Raw genomic sequence first — 25,826 nt, forward strand, 5'->3', positions numbered from 1 at the left:
CATCTGTGTAACACAAGCGGAATTATCTTCATAGATAATTGTAGGTGATTCAATTGAATCAATACCACATGACTGTTGTATGTGGTTAATCATTCTGCGAAGCCATACACATTCTCGTGATGCCTCGTATAGAGCAATAATTTTAGAATGATTAGTAGAGGTCGTCGTCAGAGTCTATTTAGAAGACTTCATGAAATAGTTGTACCTCCATGTAAGAATACAAATCCAGTTTGGGATGGGAACTAGATAAGTAACCAGCATCCGTGTATCCAATCATATTGGGATCATGATTTCTCTTAAAGAATAAACCAAGATCTTTGTGTCACTAAGATATCTGAGGATATGCTTCACTCCCGTCTAATGACGGTGAGTTGGAATTTGCACTATGTCTAACTAGTATGTTCACTGCAAATGCGATATTAGGCCTGGTGCAATTTGCAAGATACATAAGCGCTCCAATGACACTAAGATATAGAACCTTGGTCACAATATCTTTTCTTCCAATATCTCGTGGTATAAATGGATCTTTCTCTATTTCTAAAGAACGAACAACCATCGAGGTTTTGTTATGATATGATTTGTCTATATTAAATTTCTTCAATATTTTCTGGATATAGGCTGATTGAAGCACTAAAATCCTTGAAGGACGGTGCTCAAGTTGTAAGCCTAGGCAATATTTGATCTTACCCAAATCCTCCATCTCGAATCCACATGATAGGAATTTGTATCTCAAATGATTGCATAATTATTTCTATATCATGATGATATCAAAATAACCAATATACGCAATCATGCTTAATTATACACAATAGTATGTTGCGATTGGTATTTGGATTCAGAATATGAAGTCCATTGGGACTTATACGTCCGAATCTATCAAATTCATTTGATATGTCAATTATTGAATTTGGAAAACTTTATTTTCACACATATCATGGGGTATGCTATACTGAGGTCTCTGCGTGAAACCATATGCTACAAGCTCTCATTGTTCACCACCTTGCTTCTGAAAAGGAACTCTATGAGGGAAGATATTACTGTGGTAATACTTCTCATCATTGAACAAGAGCAATCTCCTTAATTGCCACCTTTTAGTTTGACCAAATTTGAGTGTGAAGACACTCTGCCTAGGACTTCTGGTCTGGATCCAGTAAGGTAGAAAAACAATCTTTGAGGAGTATATACTGCGATAATTTGTAGTCTTTAAATGATTGATTCAGTTCTTTAAATCAATATAGCATGTGAAAATGTTAACCTCTTTTGGACTTCGAGTCATTTCCCATATAGAGTCAGGGTGTTCTAATGTCCCAGGAATCAGAATTTGGGTGTACTATTGATCAAGGTGGATTTTGATTCGGGTTTTGGATGCTCATCCATTTTGGGTGTCTACCAACTTGAGGTTGGCTTAGATTTACTGATTTGGAGGATATTATCCTCGGTATCCTCGAACGCTTACTTGGAGCATTATCCTTAGAAGCGGCTGTACTTCTTCCCTCTCTTCTTTGGAAGTGGGAGTTGAATGGCTTTAATTGGTACCTCAATTCTTTCAGGTGCATTATACATAGGATAAGAGGATTTTGTGACACCCTTATTATCAGTAAATGTTTCTGGCAGATTCTTTGCAATATGATGCAAATATAAGATATTCTAAACGATTAGGTTTAGAATTTTTGGTACGTGGATATGAGGATTGCTCTTTTGATTCATGGCATTCTTAATGTGGTATAAATCTCCCCCTAATATCTGGAATTATCCTTAAATATGATCAACATACGGATAATTTATAAATTCCCCTATAGAGTTACCTCTTGAGATCCCTAATACCCATTGGTATGTTGGGGGTGGTGATATGGGTATGTGAAAACATACTTGATGCGCAGATGGGAAATATTTGGCTGCGGCCAAAGTTTCACGTACATACTGCAACTGAGGGAGTTTTATAAGTGCAGCTTGATGAATTTGAATTAACGATGCGGTGTGTAAGGCTGCATGAAAATAACTTAGTTTTAGGTAAATTATAATTCTATTTTAATATATCATGCAATTTGATTCTCAATAAGAGACTCAATAAAACTATTATTGGTATGGACATAAGGTACTTGATATATAGTACCCAAAAATCAAACTGTTCCATATAAAATGGATTTGATCCCTTATCTAGGATAATTTGCTCTAAATTGAAGATTTCGAGCAATGAGTTTGGTATAGTGATGGTTCTCATGACTAAGAGACACACCTGAGACTATATTATGAATGCATAAATGTGCAGTTACATAGTATCTTTATGGTTCATAAAATAGTAAATAGAGTCACATGTATGTTCTTGAATTTCTTCAAGAAATATAGTGGCTCATATTGATGCTATAACCGATAGAATCGACAATAATTCTTAAGTTATCTTTATAGTTGAATAACTAAGGCAAATATGCCAAGTCATGTTGACATCAAGAGAGAATTATTTGTACGCAATATTGGATACATGTTATGTATATGTAGTTAAATCCAACTGAGGATGTTTTGTTTAAGTATTGCTATATCTGTTGTTAAGAGAAAAATACTCCTCTTAGTTATCATCTTGGGGTTTCCATATGAAAACCACATTGACAGATATCTCTATAATTTTAATTGGGTACATTTTGGAATCAGAATACAAGAATGAATTCATGATTATTATTTGAGTACCAATAGGGAGTATGATAGTAGCACAACTAAAACCCACTATCATGACATCGCGTCAAGCGATTAACAAAATATTTCCTTGTCTCTATGTAAGAGTTTAGGAATATTTTGCTTTCCTATATATAGAGTTTGTGGTTGAACTATCCACTAGGCAAAATTTCTCTTTGCATTTGGATTGACTCCCGTATAAGTCTATATATAGCATGAAGGGTATAATGACATTCTTTGCAGATATATAGATTACATACAAGTTAATTAATGGAATATCAAATGTGATGGCACATTATTGTGATATTCAATTGAAATTGATGACAACATTTTATATTACAACACCAAAATGGGACGTAGATACTAGGTATGTTTGTAAATGGAAGACAAATTTGGTCTCCAAAATGGATCAAGCGAAGTAAATTCGATGATCGTGCTCTCCATGCTCATAAGATCCACTTACTAATTAAAGTGTTTGGTTGCTACTTGGTTTTTTCATAAAACTTGTTGTGAACAACTGGCCTTCTTGGTGGTGTCAGGTTGAAGATAGAAGTGTGCTTCATATCTTTATTACTGAGCCGGATATTTATATCCAATAGATTTATAATATCGATCAATTAAATGTTTCAAGGCATGACATTTTCAAGTTGCGTGGCTGTAACATACACAATTGGGATAAAATATGGTTCTGTCATATTTGAGAAATACCTTGACCCTAAAGAATGCACGGGGCTGCTTCTTCTTTTTGCGTTAAATCTTACCATTAAAGTTCTATGAATGGCATTATTACATGGCATCGAACTTGTTATGATTTTGAAAATTCAATGTACTTCAGATGATAGAGCATCACTATAATGCTAATGATGATTCCTCGATAAGAGTTTATCATATACTTAGACCTGAAGTAATGTAGGAATTAATCTAGAATACATATGGTAAGTCGCGGGAATCGCAAAACGCAATATAGAGGATATTTGGGAATAACATAATTCTATTCTCAAGTGGACTTAAGATCCTAGAGATAAAGTTGTGGCCAAACTTAGTCGGTATTGGGCAGAATGACTGCCTTGTGTTGTTCATATCACCCATTAAGAGCTAGCCATATAGTGCTTTGATTTGCACCCATTGAGATACACATACGTGTGATCTGGATGTATATGGTGCTTTATTTCAATAAAACTCCATATTTAAATTGATCATAAGTGATGATGCTCTCTTATGAGGAGCATCAAATATTGATATGAATCCATAGAACATCAGGTTTAACATTACGTCCATTGACCATGCTAGATAATAGTGACCATCAAGAGTAAGGGATCAAACTCTTTGCTGGCTATTATTCTAACAAGGTTTAAATCATAGATTTTCTGAATTTACACTAAGGGTAAATTTAAAATTGCTATGGTAATGTTGTATTAATTAATGCAAAATAAATATGAGATAAGATCTATCTCACTAATAGTGTAAACCTCATTTGTGCTAACACATTAGAGGTAGTCATGATATAGACCTATAATAATATGGACATAGTCTGTTGAACAGTAGATGCCAAGTGGTGTATGTAATTTGTATAAACACATTTTAAGGTAATCATCAAGAGATTGATGTAGACCTTAGTTAATCCGCAAACAAATTGGGTACGCACGTGGTAATTATCTTGTGAAAAGATGTAGACCGTATGTTTCAATTTGTGATGTTGGGTACGCACATTGAGGATAGTCACTAAGAATTTAGTGTAGATCCTACAGTAGCAACTATGGCGCTACCTTGTGTATGGCCAACATACAATGTGGAACACTTGTGTTATACAAATAATGAGGTAATACACTTAATTGATTTTGCATTAAAAAAAATGTAAGCGCTATAAGCTTTAAATAAAGCATAAATGGGCTTAACATAAAATGAAAATTACAAATAACAAAGTAATTGCAATAAAAAGGTCGTGATAGTAATACTACATGTTTATTGGGTTTGCCATTTTGGACAAACACTTTGAACAATGTAATGATTATACTACATGTGTTATTAGGTTTGCCAATTTAGACAAACACTTTGAACATGCAATGTTAATAGCACATGTTTATTGGGTTTGCTAATTTGGACAAACGCTTTGAACAGTACTAAAAATTCTAGAAAACATATGATCTGGAAAGCGAATTTATAGTGGTAAATTCATCTGCAGCGATACATGTCACGATGCAATTTTTGATGACATATGAGTCTCAAAAATACTTATTTACAGAAGGTAAATATTATGCATCATAATGCATTTTAAATCTAAGGTGTAAAATGAGCATTTACGTGGGGTAAATATAGTACACCGTAGTATGTTAAAACCTGAGGGCTTAAACATAAATCTCAATTGAAATCATCACATCTTCTGTCTTCACCATGAACTTGCCGGAGAACGGGATGCCACGACAGTGAACCGCCGCTCGCCGGTGAGGCCATGGTGCCTCCTGTTCTTCTCAGGAAAGAATATGAGTTGCAAAAAGCAACAGCCAGTCGACGGAGATCACAACCTCCATCTTGGATACTTCTCCGTTCTCGACGTAGGCCTCTTCTGTTCTCCCGATCTTCTTTATCGACTTCTGCCTCTCCCTTTCGAGCGAGTGCAGAGAGAGCGAAACAGTGCTGGTAACGTGTTAAAGCGTGAATGTAAATGAATAAGATTTGAGAGAACTGTTTCTTTCATTGATCTCTGAAATATATTTATACAAGTGAAGGGATGCCACGAAGAGTCACGACTGTTTCCAAAAGATATGCCACGAAGAGTCACGACTGTTTCCAAAAGACATGCCCTTTGAGACTACAACTAACTGTCTAATCATATCCACTAATTCTGTACTTGATGGATGAGATCACTCGTGAATAGACGCCTGTTCGTTTGTAGATGTCCGTTCGCGTATAGGTGTCATTTCACATCAGTTGCCCAGCGATAAATTTGCCACAATGTACATGACAGCAGTTCGCACAGATCTTGCAAGTTCTGCATCTGTTACAAAGAGGTATAGGTATAGAGAAAGAAACATAGATTAGATGAGACGTGATCAGTTCAAGACTTCAATTGGTGTATAAAATTTGAGATCGTGCTGTACGTACAGTTATAAACTGGAGACCGACAGGCCATAGAAATACACTTGTACCATATCAGATCGGCTAGTTTCAAAATTGATTTAGACAGCTCTTGCATTTATGATATAGTTTTTGTCATTTTGCTGGTTGTGGGATCTATTTCTTTTCCTCAGCTCTAAAACAGCACACAAACATTAAGCAACCTAAGAGAACCCACTTTTTTCCTAACAAACTGATACTATTGCACAGCATGGTCAAAATTTTCAGCGTACTCGCTCAAAATCATCATCACTCTACTATTCTTGAAATTTTAACAGAGCCTTCGTCCACAAGACTGCTCTGTTTCCTCTTCCTGGACAAGCTCTGGAAACCGCTGTGTTCGTCCACAAACTGTGCGGCAGTTCTTGCTCGCAGTTCCTCAAGAGTCTCTCCTTCCTTTGCTCGCTCAATCACCTGAAGTGGAGTCAGGAAGTTTGGTTTAAAATTTATTACAATGTAAAGTATATTGCAAGCTTGAGGGAGCCATGTTGATCAATTACCAGGTGGCGACCATAAAGATGAGTGCTTGCGAGGGCTTGTAGAGCATTCTGGGCCTCTTGTTTTGTGACATATTCAACAAATGCAAAACCTCTGTGGCTTCCAAACTTCATAGGCAACCTGAGGCTTTTGATCTACAAATTATAATTTTAACGAATTCAAATCAGAAGATTTCTGGGGAAAAAGAGTAAAATCACTTATCAACTTGAAACTAATGTATTTGTTTTCTGTTGATCAAGGAGAACTGAAAAGACAAAGTTGACTAATATTGAACAAAATTTAACCTGATTAACTACCATTGGTCCCAAGTTGGGGACTTCCGCTAAACTCAGACAAAAAAAAAGAGGACACTGACCTGGCCAAACGGACTAAATAACTGCCTCAAGTCCTTCTCAGTTGCTTCAAATGCTACATTACGCACAAGCAGTTTTGTTGAACTTTTATCCTTGCCATTCTTCTTTGCAGCTTGAGCATCTTTCTTCCCATTACACAGTTGCAAGATCAAAGCATGTCCATCCAGAACTGTTCCCTATGAACCAAAGGAACATTTAGCGCACATCTATATGAGCATTTAATGGAAAGAAGCAAAAAGAAAAACAGAAGAGGAGGGATGAGTGCTACCTGTAGATCCTTGCACACACCAGTTGCAGTTTCAACAGAGTCAAACTCAACGAAACCAAATCCCATTGAAACATTCTTGCCCTTCTTAACATGCTTCTTCACCTAAAGACAGACAAAGAAAAGAGATAAAGCAGTATGCTGCAAGATGCACCTGATATCCATAATAAGAGCACATCCAATAATCCATACCGTTGCACTTTTAAGACTGCCACTCTTTAGATTTGTACTAAAATGCTGCTTCAACGATTCATCTGTTGTCTTGAAATTTAAGTTCTTGACAAACACAGATCGTGACTGCAATGAATAATGGTATCTTTTAAGAATAGAAATTGACTCCAATGATAAGCAACTAAATAATTTTAAGCAGTCTTGGAATGCAGCAATTCATATGCAAAAGCAGGTGCATAATTGGGAACACAAGTTTTTGCCATAGGAAACCCTAGTGCCATATGCATATAGTAAAGAGGTAAGAGGGCCAAGCATACAAGTAAAAATGATATTCATGCAAACAAGTTGAAGTTTCAAACCTCCACCCTATCTGGATCAATCTCTTCGGCGCTTACTCCTTCGACTGTTTGCTCTATATTAGCTTTAGTAACAATACGCTCACCAACTTCATTCTTTTCTTCCTCATCCACCGGAGCTGAGGTAGCAGATAATATGTTTTCAGGTGCCCACTCCAAATACAGAGGAGTATCCCTGCACCACAAAAGATTAAGACACAGAACACGCATTTGTGAAAATAAAAAACAATCTAGCAAGCTACCAAATAACATGACAAAACCATAAGCAATAACCAATTTATCACAGCAATTTATCTTAGCTAAATTAGTAGTCAATTAAATCAAGCAAATGTTATATAAATAACAGTAAATACACCAATTGCCAAGAGAATTGGAGCTGGTACATCTTCATAGAGGGAAAAAGAATCAAGCTTGCAAATGCAAAAGTTTGTAAGCTGTAACGGTCACTGAAAAAAAAAACTAAAACTATTGCAGGAACTTACTTGTATCGTGTATATAGTAATTTTTTGAATGCGTGTCGGGCTTCAGTTGCTTCAACAAAGACTACCTGATACACCAAAATGTAACTCAAGATAAATAAACTCGAGGAGCAATATTTGTGCAATTCAGACACTCAGGATGGCATTTGAAAAGTGACAGAAGTTTAAAAAAAAGTCAAAGTACAGTAAAAACATAAGGTGCTGCAATATACAAAAAACAGCTGGATAACACAACTGGAATATACTAACATACCAAGGCAAATACTCTTGTTGGAGGTAGAACGATTTTATCCAAACTACCATGTTTCTGAAACATTGCCGCAAGTTCTTCCTCAGCAGAATTAAATGGCAAGTTCTTTACTAATATCACATGATTGCTTCTTTTGAACTTCTCATTTCTTTTAGAAGCAAGTTCTTCCAATGCAGCAACATTAACTCCAGACCTTGATAGAAATTTCTTAGTCTCTGCAATGACGTGTGTCTCACCAAGAGCAATACGAACGGCAAGGTCATCCGCTTCTCTATCAAGTAACTCACTCTTACTGATACCATTCTTCCTTGCAATGTTTTCAACAACCTAATAAGCAGGAAAGCAAAGCCCAATCATTAGACATACTTGACAAGATTATGTGGGTCAGTATCTATATACATTATCTCAGAAACAACATATCAGAGGAGTATTGGGTTGACACTGGACACGGACAGAAAAAACTGTTAATGTCAAAGGAGGGAACCATACAGTATCTTGACGCATATAAAAGCTGTTCCATGCTCTCGTATCCCCACTGATCTCAGAAGCTTTCTTTTGTTCCAACCTTTTCTGCTTGAGACTCATTTTCTCCACAACAGTTTCATGACTAGACCTTGAAAATTCAATAGCAAATCAGTAAAAACTATAGGTGTAAATAATCTAACAAGTAACAACACAAACAGAACTTTATTTTCTTACTCCAACTTATTATTATTTAGCGGTTTAGCAGCCTTAACACGTAACACTCGGCCCTGGAAGCTTGAGTTATCTAGTTCATCAAGTGCCCTGCCAAAAATAACAGTTCAACATTAGGCAGGTATATAATGGTCAATGTACCATCAAGCAAGCAAACAATGCAAGCATGGAAAATAAGACATGTCTCAGCCAAACTTCTTGCTCACACGTTGATAACTGTTCAGTAACTAGGACGTATATGAAACCTGCACGTGTAGTCTTAAAAAGGATAGCTCGTAGATTCAATTATGTCCTAAAACTCACAGAAGTTTGGGACATTGTTCAACTTTTGCCTTCAAATTGTTAACATCTTCTTAGTAATTATTTAGGGACAAGTATGAACTATGTGCAGGATAATAAAAAGTAAAACAAATTTGAGCCAAGTAAGGTGAATTATGTCTTAAATAATAAATAAGGATATCCAAAGGAAGACTGTCACATTGCAAGAAAGCTCCCTGTCGCAAGTCCTAGCTCCTAAGTTCACAATTGTACATTGAAATTATAAATCCATACCTGACTGCTGAGTCCGGAAGGCAAAAAAGCACATAGCCTCTACCTGTTGAGAGCTTTGTGGTTCTATCGACAACAATATGTGCCTGTTCCACATCACCATATTGGCGGCACAGCTCCACTAAATCATCTTCACTGGGAAAATAAGCAACAATATCCTTATTTTAAAAAAGAAAACTATGCAGCTGTATCATACAAAAACAACATACAAAACGCTGATCCAAGGTAACATGACCAGGCAACAACAACATACCTGGTTGCATATGGAAGGTTGCAGATATATAGACGGCCAGTCTCCAGGGCCAACTTCTTTTCATCAGTAATTGGAGCACCATTTTCATCTTCCTTTTCTTGATCTTCACGAATTTCAGTTTCTCTTCGTCTGCCATCAAGATCTTCACTCTCTTTGTTGTCAAGATCTTCCATCTCTTGCAAGTCAGTATTCTCCACAAGAGTGTCCTTGTCCACAATGTTTTTCTTGTCCAGATAGCCCTTCATATCCGCCAACTGGTTATCAGCATCTTCTGATTCATCTGACGAGTCTTCATCATCAGTGGTGGTACCTGACTGGTCACCAGAACCTTCATCATCTGATTCAGAATCTGACCAATTTTTCTTCACTTTACTCTTGAAGAAATCTGCATCAGTCATATCCTTGTCTTGTTTATTCTCTGTCTGTAGTTTCTCCGAAGCATTTTCAGAAGACGAATCATTTGCCTTTTCCTCATCAGAAGTGTCTTCAGAAGATGAATCATTCTCAGAGGCCGGAACATTTTTGAGAGGTCCCTTAGATTCTTTAGTGGCTACTATGCTATCTTTTGCAGCGGTGTCAAGAGTAGCAGCTGTATCATTTGCCCACATCTTGGCTTTAGAACGGGGCTGCATTGCCTCAAGAAACTCTAGGAACTTGGGATCATTAGCTACACTGCCTTTAGAACCACTAGCATGGGCCGATGTTCCTTGGGCCTTGGAACCTTTTGGCAGTGCATCAACAGCTACAGCATTATTCTTGTCTTTACTACCATATTCGGGCTTTTTTAAAGAGTGGCGGCTCCAAGGGCGAGGAGCATCAGGGTCACCAATCTTTCGGGCAACCTGCCAGATACCATGACAGATGTAAGTTACGGATATTCCAAATCCGAACTCGTCGCTGTCCAATTCAATCTCGTACAGACAATTCACCAAACTGGTAGCACGGCCACAAGGAGAAAATTTGTCGAAAACGATTAGAAAGGAAAGTACCTCGCAGGTGATCTTACAAGTGTCAATGTATGTATTGTTGAAATACTTGAGTGCCTCCTCTGCCTCTTCATTGGTTCTGTAACCAATGAATGCAAATTGCCGACTCTTGCCATCCCTGCCCAAAAGCAAAAGCTCAATTTCAAGCAGATTCTTTGTACTAAAATACCTTCATTCGGTTAAGGGAAACCGGAAACAAGAGAAGGCGGCATCCAACTTCGTCTCCAACGAAGGCGGCAAGCGGCATCCCACTTCGTCTCCTACACGAACCAAGTAAGTCGTTGCTCAGCTTGCTTACTTTGTTCGGATGACCTTGGCGTCGGTGACCTCGCCCTTCCGCGAGAACACCTCCCGAAGGCGCCTCTCGTCGGCGCCCTTGGGCAGGTTCTTCACGCACAGCCGCGACGACATGCTCGCTAGGGTTGCTCACCGCCAGGAAACGACGAGCTAGATGGATCTCCGCCCAGCTTCTCTCGGCTTCGGCCAAAGGAGAGCGACAGGATGGCTAGCCTTCCCGCGTCCCGTCGCCGGCAACAGGATCGCCGATGAGCGAAGTACTTGTGGCGGCGCCGCGACGGTGAACGGGGGAAACAAAGCGAGGGGCCGCGGCGCCCAGTTCTCTAAGCCCACTGGTCCGCGGGCCCCGCAGCACAGCGTGCTTCGGCTGGGCCGGGCTGCAGAGGTCCCATAGAGGAGGTGGGTGCTTTTCTTGGGCTTGGGCTGTGTGATATGCCTCAAACTGTTATGGGCTCTCATACTATTGGGCCAGGAGGGTTTAGCACTTTAGCTATTCCGTGAGTCGCAGGACACGTACGTTGGGCGCCCGCGTGGTTGGACAACGAAGATGAGTGCACGCACAGCACACGTATGTGCGTGCCTATTGTCACGGCGTACCCTCCTTCGGGCTCGCACGAAACGGCCGGAGAGCCCGACCGGTCACCTCCCTCACGTGCGTACATCAACACCGATAACGGCCGGGAGGTCGCGTTAAAACATGTGTGAAAATTACGTCCATCGGTCCACTCTCGGGACGAAGACGGCATCGCTTCCCCTTTCCTAGATGGAAAGATTGGGCAGGAGCAACGAGCAATGCATGCTACATCATCTGTTATCTGTTACATCTAAAAAATAAGAACGGCTTTCGTCCAACCATAATCTCGTGCACGCGCGCGCCCTGTAAACTGGGAGACGAGTTTGATACGATCAGCATGTTGCTATGCTTATTAGCCATGATACAATGTTTTTCTCTTCCAACAAAATATCATCGGCCGATTTATAAATCACATGAACGATCAAGCGAAGCGAAAGGGTGAATATCGGAGGAAATTGTCGCCCCCACCTCCTCCGTTCGCCGTTCTAATTCTAATAAAACACGCTCATACGCCGCATCTACCTATACAGCTCGTCGGCGCCGCGCTTTCTCTCTATACAGCTGAGAGGATGCACAAACGAGGGGATAGATGCGTGCTTAGCGTGTTGCCTCTTCACTTATCATTGACTGGATTCAGCCATATGTTGCTTGTGAGCTTCCACGGATGAACTTGATGGACTTTGTTTTTCCCATATCTGTTGCTGGCATCTTAATTCTGTGTCATGGAGAAGAGCTAAATGCTTTTAGGTGTCAGACGATTCATGTTGAAGCTACAAGCACTTCTGGATCATTACTAACGTGTGAATATGCCACAGCTCTCACAAATGAGTTGTCTTAATATCGTTTCCTCAGATGGAGCTAAAAAAAAGCTGTACGAGAAGACCAACTTATGAATGAGGTCAGAGAATGATATTGCCCTCTAAGTTTCAGCAAAAAATTCTTAACAGAAGAGAGAGTTGTATTATTATTATATTAAGAATGGGCAAAAATGCGTAGCTCCGGTGCGACACACAGGTATATATATATATATATATATCATGACAGAAATAATTATTGAATTGTGTAACATTAATGTGAACTTGCTAAATGCAGGGCCACGCGGACATGAGGACGTGTGACATGAGGGCGTGTGATGTCGGTGTGATATCACAGTGACTTAATTTTCTTAGAAAAAAACTACAGAAATACGATTTTATACGTATACGTATGCTGACCTATAATAAATTATAAACATCAACTGATTGTCTCGTTCAATCCCTGGCACCGTGCAACGTACGGGCATAATTTTTTACTATTTAACTCTTTTTTTAAATAAAATTTACATTTGGCCTCTGAGACATTTAAACTTATCTTTGGACCCTGGGTCGGTGCCATGAGTCCTGGCACCGAGGTAACACGTCTTGACGTCACAGATCTTGACATCGAGGTGTTTGGTCATGCACAGAAGAAATCCTACGTGATCGATACCTCGACGTCAGAACATATAGTGCCGAGCTCGACGCCACGTATCTTAGCACCGAGGTACCTGCTTCAAAACGTGCGGCCAAAGCTCAGGATTAAAAGCTTAGGGCTGGCTAGGGCTATAAGGCTGTCCGCACCGTAGACCGCTAAAGTGGGGGTACGCTAGCGGTGGCATATCGCGCGCCCACACCGCGCGTCGCGCCCACACCGCGCGTCCGCAACACGTGCGGTAGCGTACCGGCCGCACAAGAAAACGCTATTTCCAGTACGCGTCTCAGCCACCGCTAAACAGTGTAGCTAGAAGAGAGAGTTGGTGAGAGAGAGAAAGGGAGAGGGAGAAGAATAAAATATGAAATAGTGGGTATAAAGTAGATGATAGAGATAACATGGGTACGAAAAAAAATAAATATAGAGTAGAGAATCTTTATAATTATGATAAAATATTTTTTTAAGAGACGAAAATAGAGGTGCGGGTAGCCTAAGCTGCTCACACTGGTAGCTGGCCTGTTCGCAGCACCTACACATGTACAGTACAGGTTGTGTGGGCTATTAGCCAGCAGAAAGTAGCCATGCATGCGCCGCTAGCTGCATGCACATGCACTGCATCGCTGCCGCAACGCACATGCCGCACAGCAGTGTTATCCACAGCAGACCACACAACTTCTCGGGCTCTCGTCCGGTCTGCCAGCGACCGGGCCCATGCATGCATGCACCGCACACCACAGTGTGGTAAACGCGGGAAAGAGCTTTCAACTGCTGCTGCGTGCCATACCCTGTCTGAACCCTGCACGAGAGCCCGAACAGCCTGCTTAGCTGTGCACGTTCTCCCACGCTGCACTTCCACGCTGCAGAGCATGCGCCCCGACAGCCTGCTTGTGTGTATCACGTTCTCCCACGCAGCGGATGAAAACAAAACAAAAAAATCAAAACATTTTATTTAAAATAATATAACGTTCTCCCACGCAGGCGCAGCATTAGTGTGTGTCTAGTTACCCAGAATTCAAACTTTAGCACGGTACAAAAAGAAGATTCATCATTACATTAAATTTATGGTACATACATATAGTACTAAATATTGATGAAATCAAAAACTAATTATACAATTTGGCTGTACTTTGCGAGACAAACATTTTAAACCTAATTAATTAACGTTTAAATAATTATTATCAAATACAAACAAAATAGCGCGCTACATGAATTTGGGCGCAAGGGCTTACTGTACTACGGTCTACTCCTACTACAGTACTGCTGCTGCGTGCCATACCCTGTCTGAACCCTGCACATCAACATGGCCGGCACTGTGCAGCTGCGACGGGAAGAAGAAGCAGCGCAGTCGGAGGCAGTGAGCTCGCTCGCCCTCCTCTGCACCTCGCTACGATTAAAAAAACGCCTTGAAATCCGTGCTCCTTGCTCTTGTTCATCAAAGTCTAGGGCCCGTCTAGATTTAAAAAATTTTATGTAGTATTTGTCACATCAAATCTTGCGCCATATATATAGAGTATTAAATGTAGACGAAAAAAACTAATTATATAGTTATGTGAGGAATCGCGATACGAAACTTTTGAACCTAATTAGTCTATAATTAGACACTAATTATTAAATACAAACGAAAGTGCTACAGTAACTAAAATCCAAAAAATTTTAGATCTAAACGGGGCCCAACTCTCGACGCGTGCCAGAGATCAGATGGCGACGGGGAGACGTGCTGGTGCAGCAGGGTCAACCGGGCACGGCAGCGTGGTTCTGCGCGCGCGTGCGACACGCAGCTGCGGCGCCCGTGCCCTACGCGGCACAGGGACGAGAGAATCGGAGCGGCGGTGCCAGAGCCAGACCCAGACGGCAAGCTACAGGTGGGTCTCTCGCGTCTTTGAGCGCCACGGTTTTCGAGGAGGAGCGCTTGGCCGCACGCTTTGGAGGCGTCTAGGTATTGGCCACGTAGATTTTTTTTTTTGCACGGCTAGTATCTCGGAGCCGAGATCTGTGGCATTGAGACATATTACCTCGACGTCAGAACTCATGACGTCAACCTCTAGGATTCAAAGATGAGTTTAAGTCTCTCAGAAGGCTAAATATAAATTTTATTTAAAAAAAAAATAAATAGTAAAAAATTAGGACCCACAGGTATATATCTGGTTTAAGAAAGCAAGAAGTAATTGAAGTTATACAAAATTGATTAGACATGAATGTATGAAACTCAGCATTAGGAATATAAAACATTATTGTGCCTAAACTACGCAGGGATGCTCGCAAGCCTGCTGTGTCAAAAGAGAAAATTGAAGAAAAAGGATACGCTGACTTGTGTTCATTTTAAGATGCATGAACGTATCTCCCAATTTCACTCATGCCGTCGTTCACCGAAATCTATTCCAGCTAACGGTCCCGCCGAGCTGCCCGCCCAGTAAACACCTGCGTCCACTGTTGCATGCTGTCAGACGTCATTTAAAAAAAAAAGCGAAACATTTATTTGAAAATGCTACAACTTCGATGTATCCATTTTTTATTCCGTCTGAGCCGGTGTATTCTATGCAACGAGACGAACAAAATTAGACCCCACTTGCATATGTTTTGAAGAATTTTATTTTAGTAGTAATTTATGTGTATTTTCTTATTACATATAATTTATAACATATAACTTATAAGTACTACCTCCGTCCAGGAAAGAATACAATTCTAGCACAGTATCACGTTTTAGTATCTTGAGTTTGACTAATTATAGATAAAAGAACATCAATATTTATGATATCAAATAAATACCATTGAATTAATTACGAAATGTACTTTCATAATAAATTAATTCGGAGCCATAAATATGAATACTATTCACTAGAAACTTGGTCAAACATGAACTATTTTTTTCTAACACGTAATTCATAGTTGCATTCTTTTCTGGACAGAGGGAGTATAACTTATAACACAACTTAGGCCTTATTTAGTTTCTTTCCCTAAACTTTAGTCCCTATCATATTGGATGTTTGGACACATGCATGGAGTATTAAATATAGACTAAAAAATAACTAATTGCATTGATTGTGACTAATTTGCGAGATAAATTTTTTAAGCCTAATTGGTTCATGATTTGACAATGTGGTGCTAGAGTAAACATGTGCTAATGATGGATGAATTAGGCTTAATAAATTCGTCTCGTGGATTATTGAAGATTTCTGTAATTTGTTTTATTATTACTATCTGAACACTCCCATGTGACGCTCTAATGTGACACTTCTAAACTTTAGCCCCTGAATTCACCACCTTATGCACACAACTTGTATTGAATAACTTATATACATAAGTTGTATAGAGTAACTTATATACATAAGTTGTGTTTGATAGCTTAAATCTTATGATGGCCAGACTCATCTTTATTTCAAAGAGGTATTACTTTGTGCAAAATTTATTACGTATTTTAAGTATTGTAAACTTATTTATTATACTATGAAATTTGGTTGCTTCTCAAGTTCTATTTAAAATTGTGATCATTAGATTAGAACATATTGCCTACATTTTCAGATTAAGTTTATTCGTGAAGCATTGACATATTTTTTGTGCATCCATCAAAACAATCAATTATTGTTACTTGCAACACGTGACATAGCTGAGCAACATGTAGGATTTTTATATTGTACCTATGTTTTTGTGTTTGAAGGAATGGTTATATTTGTATCTTTTTAAACTTCTCAGGACCGGCAAGGTACAACTTGTATGATTTTCATACTAGCCAACTTAGTTATTTAACTAAGTCTAAAAAAGCTATGTACCTGACTTTCTTTTTATGTGTATGCTAGTTAACTTATTTGATTAACTTGTGGTATGGAATGATATATCTAACTTGTGTTCTCATATGTATACCTAACTTATTTGATTAACTTATTGTTTAGAGTTATGTATCTAACCTATCTTTTCATGTGTATGCAACCTAACTTATTTAATTAACTTATTGTATAGAGTTATGTATGATGAACTTACTGTATATAGTTTCATATTTATCATCCTATGTTAGATTATCATGTTAGTTTCTACTATTAAGCTATGTGTTTCTTTGTTGAGAGCGTTGTTCTTTTTGTATTTATGATTTTTAATTATTAAATATTTTGCAGATCTTGCAATTGAATACACAGATGCTGAATATCATAGTTGTACAAGCTATACAAATCTATTTTGTAACTTCTTATTGAAGTTTGCATTATCTTATGAGATTTTGTTGTGTAGTCTATGGTGTAAAAGTTACTTTTATTTTCCTCCCCACCCTTTTTTAAACCCTTTTTCCATGTTCCTGAACGATTAGTTTATGAAACGAAAAGAAAAATGCCGATGAAACCTAAAGAGAATGTTCTATAAATTAGCACACTTAACTTATTCTTTCAAAGTTATGCTGTGTGACTCAGTTTGTGTATGTTATGCGCGAGAGGAAAGAGAACGACAGGTTTGCGTGCACGCGCGCAAAAAGAAATTGAGACCGGTGCGTTTGCACGCGCAAAAATAAAATAAAGCGTCTGTCTGCCAAATAAGGAAAGTGGTGGGATTTGTTTATTCCTAAAATGAAAATTGCAGCGGCTGTCCGATCGTTTGCTCGACTAGAATCGGATGAACATTCGCGATTTAGTTGCGTGGAATATATCTGCGTTTGATGAACTCTACTACACTTGTATATATACTACTTGGTTATTACATTCGCGTCCACGGGTGGAGAAACTAGATCTAGTCCCTGTTCCGAACCCCGTTTAGTCCTAGTTAAAATTGAGACATTTAGTCCCGGTACCCGGACTAGAGGCGTTTCTTGAGTGAAAAAATGGTGTGGTTGTGGGGAGATTCGAACCCAAGACCTTTCAGGTCAGCTCTTGCACGTGTTACCAACTCACCTCCCACCACACATCCGACACTTTTCTTTTAAATTCACTCTTGAGACACCTTTAGTCTGGGTTTGAGACACAAACCGGGACAAAATATACCTTTAGTCTGGGTTCATGTCCCAAACCGGAATTAAAAGTCACACTTTTAATCCGGGTTCATGTCTCAAACTGGTACTAAAGCTTCTCGCACTGACACGCCTCGGTAACCGTTACAACCGAGGCTAAAAGGATAGAATTAGTCCCAGTTCGTATTACAAACCGAGACTAAAGGTCCGGTCCTCCCTTTAATCACGGTTGTAATTTTGAAACCAGGACTAAATACTTTTTGGCCATGGATGAAAGGTTGTTTTTCTACTCGTGATCGCTGCACTCAACTTTTTAGGCAAAGTTATTAGACCATATTACTATCCTAAAATCCTGTCTGCGTACGTATAATAATTTGCGAATAATACACGCCTCCGAAGAATGGTAAAGCATGGGGATGTTAGCATGCAGTCCACAATTAAGGCATCGTGGTAATGATTCGGTTTAGATATTCATGCGTTAGGTTAATCAAGAGCGTAACCAAACGTTCACGTGCGCCGATGATTCCCACGTTTTTTTTCCTTGTATGTAGACCATGTATCGGAGGACGACGACGTACTAGTCATGACCCGTACGTCGGCAGGTCGACGTCGAGGCACAGCTAGCGCGAGTGCGACTGTGCGAGTGCACCAAAAACAGGTAGCTCTGCTGCGGTGGCCGGTGGTGGTGGCGGTGCCCGTCGGCCTCCCAGCCTCCCACCAGTACATACGGTGTCGTCCGGCCGAGGTTGACGGCTTGACGGTCGCGCCGCACGACGAGTGCATCGCGCTGCTCGCCGGGTCACTTCACGGGGCCGTGCCGGGCCGGCCGGGGATTTGCCGGATTGCGTCGCCGTCGTGTAATTGAGCACGGTACGAATGAAGGATAACGCGTGATTGAGAGGGCTGTAGCTAGGGCACCACCACTGCGCACATGTAACACGTACGAGAGATCGACGTATCATCCTCGTAATATTATTCCGTATATACATGTGTTATGTATGGCAAAACCAGGATTAGCAACGACTTGCAAACACATATATGGCGCGTAGGATGGAGTGGCAGGTGGCGCCCCCTTGTGCCCTGACACTTTGCCAGCACCCACCCACCACCCACACGCACTACAAATAAGGCCGCGAGGACGACACGGCAACACCACCACACCTGCAGAGCAGCAAGAGAGACTTGCAAATAACTGCGGCTACCGGCGGCCTAGCTACCGCCGCGATCCACCACATGGCCACCACGTGAAATCTTCGATCGCTCGCCAAGTTTCCTGCGGCAGGCTCTCGTAGCTGAGTGACTGGCTATAGCTAGTAGAGCAAGTACGACATAGCAGCTCGCCCGGCCGGCGGTGCTCGACGACATTGGCGACGCACATACCAGGCCAGCAGCTGGGGTTGATAGCTATATACTAGATGGACAAGCCCGTGAAGCAGCTGACTGCTGCCTACCTCTCGCTGAAGGGCGTCAGCTGCCGCCTCTGCTCGGGCGGGCATGCGCAGCGCGTCGGCTCGTTACTACCCTGCGGGAGGATGACGCCGACGCAACCGAGCACGTCGTCGTCTACGCGCCCCGCGCCTGCGGTGAACGGAGGTACACATTCCCCCAGCCGTTTTGTGGTTCGATCTGTTTGACTGTGCAGTGGTGCATGTGCATGCACTGCTGAAGGAACATATAGTACATACATATGTAATAATAATCGCAAACTCTATCGCTCGTTCGGTCACGCTCCGGGCAGAGCAAGCGACCCGGGTCCACGCGCCCGTAGCTAGGGTTCTGGCGAGGACCTCACCGGCGCCAGAGGACAAAGTTAGGGTTTCAAGGTAAGTTCATCTCCTCACCGGCGGGCTTAGAAGGAGGCTTCGGGGGAGGCAGGCCGTCCAGGTGGTGGGGACGGCGGTTAGGGTTCTGAGGGCATATGAGGTGGTTGGGCTAGGTCGGGACGGGGGCGCCCATGGCCATGGCGGTGGCCGGTGGCCGGAGAGAGGAGGGAAGAAAGAGGCTGCCATGGGGGCGGTAGGGTCTCGAAGGAGCTCCGCGGCGAGACTCTACCGCGCCGCGGCGGGGTGGTGGATAATGACGGCGACAGGGTCGCGTGCTCGCCCGATAGCGCGACGGGCGCATTAACTTCCCCCGTAGTAACCCATAGCAATACATACATATGGTGAATTGATATGGGGCTAGGTACGTAGTAGCAAATTTTTTTTCCTTACCTGGGCTAGCTCAACGCAGCGTCGCCTGTGCATGTACGTGTCCACTCCAACATCATGTACATTGGCTCAATGGCTCTCCACCAGTTATTTTACATAGTATCATTTTCTTGGATTTTTTTGTTCGCCACGTGGCGCCGATGTGTGTTACTGACATGACACCCACCCGGGCTTCTTTTCTTCAAGTGGTACACGTTGAGAAGAAGCCATTGGAAGTAGCACAAGAACGCGCAGACAACAAGCAGCATGCAAAAACCTGTAAGAATTCATTCAAGCTCGTGTGTGTGTGTGTGTGTGTGTGTATAGAAAGACTACAATTCATCATATATGTAACGGTTTCTCGCTTCAGTTAGCCCTGGCAGAAGCAAGCAACATGATAAGGGCGCATCGGAGACTACGATAAGGCAGCAGCTCCAGCAAGTCGATGTGCTTGAGAACATGGGGATTTCTCGGCATTTTGCTGGTGAAATCAAGCGTGTCCTTGACAGGACATACAGGTACCAATGCAACACTATACTGAAAACCAGAATATCCTGTGGGGAGCAATTTTTCTGTTAGTTTTTGGCGGGAACAACATGAAATTTAGCGATTAATTAATACTATTGGCACTGTTTAAACCGACCGGAAAATTCGAAGATCCACAGGAAATAATTTTTTTCTAACGCTGAACTAACAAACAAGTTAGCTTTGTCTGTTCACCGTCAGGAAAATTTTGTTTAGCCCTTTCAGTTATTTTTTAAAAAATTCTATAGGTCTTTTGCATTCTCCTGTTTTTTTTTTTTTTTTTTTTTTTTTTTTTTTGCACCATCAAGGAAATTTCGGTTTCTATTATTGAACTTTGAATACATCTTACTCATTCCTTACCCTCATATATTAGAAACTCATGTACTTACAACCAGACATTTTACAGATGTTGGTTACAGCGGGATGAGGAAATTATGCTGGACACAGCGACATGTGCAATGGCATTTCGTATTCTAAGGATGAACGGATACGATGTCTCTTCTGGTGTTTTTCTAGACCTAGAAAATTTTGACACTTTTAAGTTTTAATAACAGATGGATTTTAACTTTTGGCCCTTTCTCAACACACTTATCCGCATGAAAACATGGTGCAGATGAGCTGTATCATGTTGCTGAAGCATCCGTGTTCCAAAATTCACTTGGAGGATATTTGAATGATACAAGAACCTTGTTAGAATTACACAAGGCTTCTACAGTTGGTATCTCACAAGATGAATCTATCCTGGATACCATAGGCTCATGGTCAGGTACCTTACTGAGGGAACAGCTGGGGTCTGGTGGTGCACTAAGAACTCCACTCTTTAGAGAGGTATGCTTCAGTGATTTATTGTTCTTGTCACGTTTAGAATTTGGAAAGATTAGCTAACATGTTTAACGCTATTTTTTGTTTGTTTCTTTTCAGGTGGAACATACTCTAGACTGTCCCTTCTACACCACACTGGACCGTCTAGACCACAGGTGGACCATCGAAAATTTCAATGTTACAGGCCACCACATGCTAGAGACACCATACTTGTAAGTTCCCAATCCACAAAGTAAGGTTTCACTAAACCATTGTAATACAAATACTTGCATTGATGATACTAAATATTAATGTTGAAACAGGTCCAGTCGATATACTAGCAGAGAGATTCTAGCGTTGGGTATCCGAGACTTCAGTTCCTCTCAGTTTACTTACCAGCAAGAACTTCAGCAACTTGAAAGGTAAATAAGATTGTTACGCACTCCTGTCCTATGTCAAACCTACAACCATCAACAGTTTAGCTTATTTGTGGGTTGCAAATATGTTGCTGCAGCTGGGTGAAAGAGTGCAGGCTGGACCAACTACCATTTGCACGGCAGAAATTGGCATACTTCTACTTGTCTGCTGCTGGAACCATGTTCCCTCCTGAACTGTCTGATGCTCGCATTTTGTGGGCCAAAAATGGTGTGCTCACAACCGTTGTCGATGACTTCTTTGATGTTGGAGGATCAAAAGAAGAACTTGAAAACCTTGTCACGTTGGTTGAGATGTATGGTCCTCGTCCTTTTACCACGATGTCTTGTGCATCAGTGCATCATCATCCTTATTAAGAAATAGTGATGGTTTCTTATTATAATTTAACTTTCTATTTTCAATGGTTTTTATAGGTGGGACGAACATCACAAAATTGAGTTCTACTCGGAACAAGTAGAGATTGTATTTTCTTCAATTTACAACTCAGTTAACCAGCTTGGAGCAAAGGCTTCTTTGCTACAAGACCGCAATGTTACCAAACACCTAATACAAATAGTAAGTTCCAGTTTTTTTTTTTTTTCCTTTTCAGCTGAGTACTGACTAGTTTTGAATGGCTTGTGCAGTGGTTGGATTTGCTAAAGTCTATGATGACAGAGGTAGAGTGGCGGATGAGAAAATATGTTCCAACAGAGGAGGAATACATGAAAAATGCATCTTTGACATTCGCATTAGGCCCCATTGTACTGCCAGCATTGTATTTTGTTGGACCAAAGATCCCGGAGTCTGTCGTTAAAGATCCAGAATACAACGAGTTGTTCAGGCTAATGAGCACATGTGGCCGGCTCCTGAATGATGTTCAAACATTCGAGGTACATTACTGAGTTTCAACTCTCTTAAGCTTTCATGACAGACCTGTTGCACTCATGAAAGTAATAGTGCGATTCATTAGCATAGAAAATAATGGGTACTTGAGTTAGTTTTCATTCTCCAAGTGTTTCCTTATTTAATAGGTATATGAGCATGGTATACTAAATACTACTGTACCAATTAGTCTTGACTGGCACTCAGGAAGCCTTTTTATTGTAATCGAGAAAAAGGGAAGTCTTGTATATTGAAAATATGACACCAGCTGACACATAGTGATCAACTGATGTACTGTTGCAGAGGGAGTACGGCGAGGGCAAGCTGAACAGTGTTTCTCTCCTCGTTCTTCATGGTGGCTGCACATCCATATCAGAGGCTAGAAGGGAGTTACAGAAGCCCATAGACACATGCAGGAGAGACCTCCTAAGACTAGTTCTTGGTGAAGAAGGTGCTGTTCCTAGGCCCTGCAAGGAGTTGTTCTGGAAAATGTGCAAGGTGTGCTACTTCTTCTACTCAGGAACTGATGGGTTTAGCTCACCAGTGGAGAAGGCTAGAGAAGTGGATGCGGTGATCAATGAGCCACTAAAGCTCGAAGGGAGCCATGCATCGCTGCCTGTTGTGTGAGAGAAACCAAGCCTCGATGATGTTGTTCATTTGATTCAGTAGGTGTGTTTTTACTGTGAGATAGTTCGGTAGGTGACTGCATCATGTGGAGTAAATAAAAGATCAGGTTTTGGCTTGTGGTTCCTTCAAAATTAATGATGGATCACAAACAAGATTTGGGAATATACATGGTATAATATTACAAATCGTCCGTATGATACAGGGCCAATATTGAGATGAACACCACTGAATATTTTCGGAGAGCTTTGGTGGGGGATAAACTTGATGAATGGGAAGAGCTAGTAGCCAAGATCACTCATATCAATTGACCTAATGAGAGTGATTTGTTTATTTGGAACTTACATAGCAATGGTCAATTTAAGGTCCACTCTATGTATCTTCACATGATAAATCAGAATACACCCTTCTCTCATAAATTGATTTGGAAGTTAAAAATTCCTTTAAAAATTAAGATTTTTCTTTGGTATCTCCAAAAGGGGGTAATTTTAACAAAGGACAACCTCATTAAGAGGAATTGGAAAGGTAGTCAAAAGTGTTGTTTCTATAATTGCAACAAAACCATCAAATATCTTTTCTTTGATTGTCATCATGTCAAGACAGTATGGAGGACTATCTGTATAGCTACTGGGTTAACCAACCCCTCCTAGCTCTGTATCCCACATGTTAGGAAGTTGGCTATCAAATTTTGATTTTAAAAGAGAATTATATTTTGGTTGGGGTAGTTGCTTTATGTTGGGAATTTGGAAATGTTGTGATGATCTAATTTTTCAAAATTACAAGTATACATCTTTTATGCAGTCTATTTTCAGGGGAACATACTGGCTACAGTTTTGGGCACTGCTGCAACATGATGATGAAACAAAGAAGTCTTTCTAGTTAGCTAGTAGAACATTAGAGACCACTATGCTAGAGTTGTTGCTTCTCATGGGTGGAAATTTAATAAGACTCTGGCATGCATAGTTTTTGCATTTCTTGTTTCCTTACTGAAACTATGTAATAGTGTGCGGTAATGTAGAAGCGGGAAGTTTCTTCCATTTTCTAAAAAAATCAGGTGGTGTAAGTGTAACCACTTGTGTTGATGTGAGTAGCATAAATATAGGAATGTTGAGCGAAGTAGGAGATATGTAAGGTATTCACGTAGTGTTGTGCCGTTGGAGTGAATTATACTGTTATTTTGTAAGCTCAATGTTGATGGTGTAATTTGGCTAGTTAGTTTGTCATAATCAGCCAAATTATTTTAGTTGACGGTAACTGAATTAAACCAGTTGGCATATTATTTAAGACTAGCTATAGGTTAGAAATATGTCAAGCATGAAGACTAGACGCCACTTTGATGAATGGCGAAGTTCACATAAGAAGAGGAGTAAAGCAAAGAAGGAAGAAAACAAAAGCCATGAAAGTATGTTCCGTTGCCATAGACCGAGCAGCCAATATATTATGGGCTAGGGCACGAACATGGCTGATTTTTTTTAGAACATGACTCATTTACCTCCATCAACTATCACGATTGTTCAATTTTTCTCTATCAACTATAAAACTAGTTTTTAACACCCCGTCAATTTTTAAAACTGTTTGTTTTTATTCGCCTTGGTGCTTTTGATGGTGGTTTTGTCAATGTGGCACCACGTCAGAGGTGGTAATCGGGCTAAGTTGAAAGTTTAGTGAGGTAAATAAGGCTAGAAATATTTTTTAGATCTAAAAAGTTCAAAAAAATCAATATTTATTCAAATAATTTTTAGTAATGCAAAAAATTCTAAAACCTGGCTTAATCTAAGAAAATTCATAGAAAGTTTGTGTTACCTTAGAAAATTATGAAATTAGTTTTAGATCTTTTTTAAAAAATCAACTTATGGTGCCTAGATTGATTTTTTTTAAAAAATTTGATGGAGTTACTTTGGTGCTTATTTGCTAGTGGGTCTCCTTATCTATTATAATTAGTCAATGTTGATCGTCCAAACTATATAGAAGCACGATGGAGCGTTGTCAAGACCGTATTAGACGCGGGTCCCTACGTGGATAACACCATTAGCACTAAACATGAAAGGTTAACTTGTCCATGAGAGACTTATGGTAAGGTTAGTGTAAGAAATAACTCAAATATACAAGGAAATAAAAACAAGTTGTTAAATAAGAACTTAAGATCTTGATGATGCTTTAGGACAACTTAATCATTTGTGTGGACATTCAAAACCTTAACTCTCAAACATAAACTTGGATGTGAGCCACCATGTGTAATAAGATTTCGTAGAAACCGGAAATCTCATGTGCCAAGCCAAAACTATGTAACATAGAAATGGAAAAGTTGATCATAAGTGCATGAATATAAAGATAAGGTCACACTTTGATGAAGTTTCCAACCTGCTTAGAGGATGTTTGTAACTTGTATATGTTGTTTCCACACACAGGTCATAAGTATTCATGTTGACTTATACAATCTCTTATGACCTGTGTGTGGAAACAACATATATATAAGTTACAAATATGAGTGCACACACAACCCCTGTTGT

At 40.3% G+C, this 25,826-nt stretch overlaps 2 protein-coding genes across 5 annotated transcripts; one reads left to right on the forward strand and one right to left on the reverse strand.

The window, feature by feature from the left end:
* Positions 1 to 5,771: 5,771 nt before the first annotated feature.
* Positions 5,772 to 11,233, reverse strand: LOC136496453 (multiple RNA-binding domain-containing protein 1-like). Of its 2 annotated transcripts, XM_066492131.1 has the most exons (14): positions 10,936 to 11,233; positions 10,641 to 10,755; positions 9,652 to 10,493; positions 9,402 to 9,533; positions 8,853 to 8,939; positions 8,643 to 8,766; positions 8,157 to 8,480; positions 7,907 to 7,971; positions 7,428 to 7,599; positions 7,090 to 7,194; positions 6,901 to 7,002; positions 6,635 to 6,808; positions 6,282 to 6,413; positions 5,772 to 6,195 (listed from the first exon to the last, which is right to left on the reverse strand). In XM_066492131.1, exons 1-14 carry the CDS (start codon positions 11,046 to 11,048, stop codon positions 6,031 to 6,033), a joined length of 2,652 nt encoding a protein of 883 aa, XP_066348228.1. In that variant the 5' UTR covers positions 11,049 to 11,233; the 3' UTR covers positions 5,772 to 6,030. The 2 variants fall into 2 exon arrangements, with proteins under 2 accessions (XP_066348228.1, XP_066348229.1); XM_066492132.1 differs by lacking the exons at positions 5,772 to 6,195; positions 6,282 to 6,413 and having other exon boundaries at positions 6,641 to 6,801.
* Positions 11,234 to 19,051: 7,818 nt separating this feature from the next.
* LOC136496751 (acyclic sesquiterpene synthase-like) lies at positions 19,052 to 24,546 on the forward strand. Of its 3 annotated transcripts, none has more exons than XM_066492514.1 (11): positions 19,052 to 19,474; positions 20,278 to 20,349; positions 20,441 to 20,588; positions 21,002 to 21,099; positions 21,209 to 21,423; positions 21,517 to 21,629; positions 21,720 to 21,818; positions 21,911 to 22,126; positions 22,245 to 22,386; positions 22,455 to 22,700; positions 24,129 to 24,546. In XM_066492514.1, the coding sequence occupies exons 1-11, from the start codon at positions 19,297 to 19,299 to the stop codon at positions 24,168 to 24,170; spliced, it is 1,569 nt and encodes a 522-aa protein (XP_066348611.1). In that variant the 5' UTR covers positions 19,052 to 19,296; the 3' UTR covers positions 24,171 to 24,546. The 3 variants fall into 3 exon arrangements, with proteins under 3 accessions (XP_066348611.1, XP_066348609.1, XP_066348610.1); XM_066492512.1 differs by lacking the exon at positions 24,129 to 24,546 and adding an exon at positions 22,996 to 23,484; XM_066492513.1 differs by lacking the exon at positions 24,129 to 24,546 and adding an exon at positions 22,996 to 23,484 and having other exon boundaries at positions 21,726 to 21,818.
* Positions 24,547 to 25,826: the final 1,280 nt, after the last annotated feature.

Source organism: Miscanthus floridulus, chromosome 12, assembly GCF_019320115.1.
Source record: "Miscanthus floridulus cultivar M001 chromosome 12, ASM1932011v1, whole genome shotgun sequence".
NCBI classification, from domain to species: Eukaryota; Viridiplantae; Streptophyta; class Magnoliopsida; order Poales; family Poaceae; genus Miscanthus; species Miscanthus floridulus.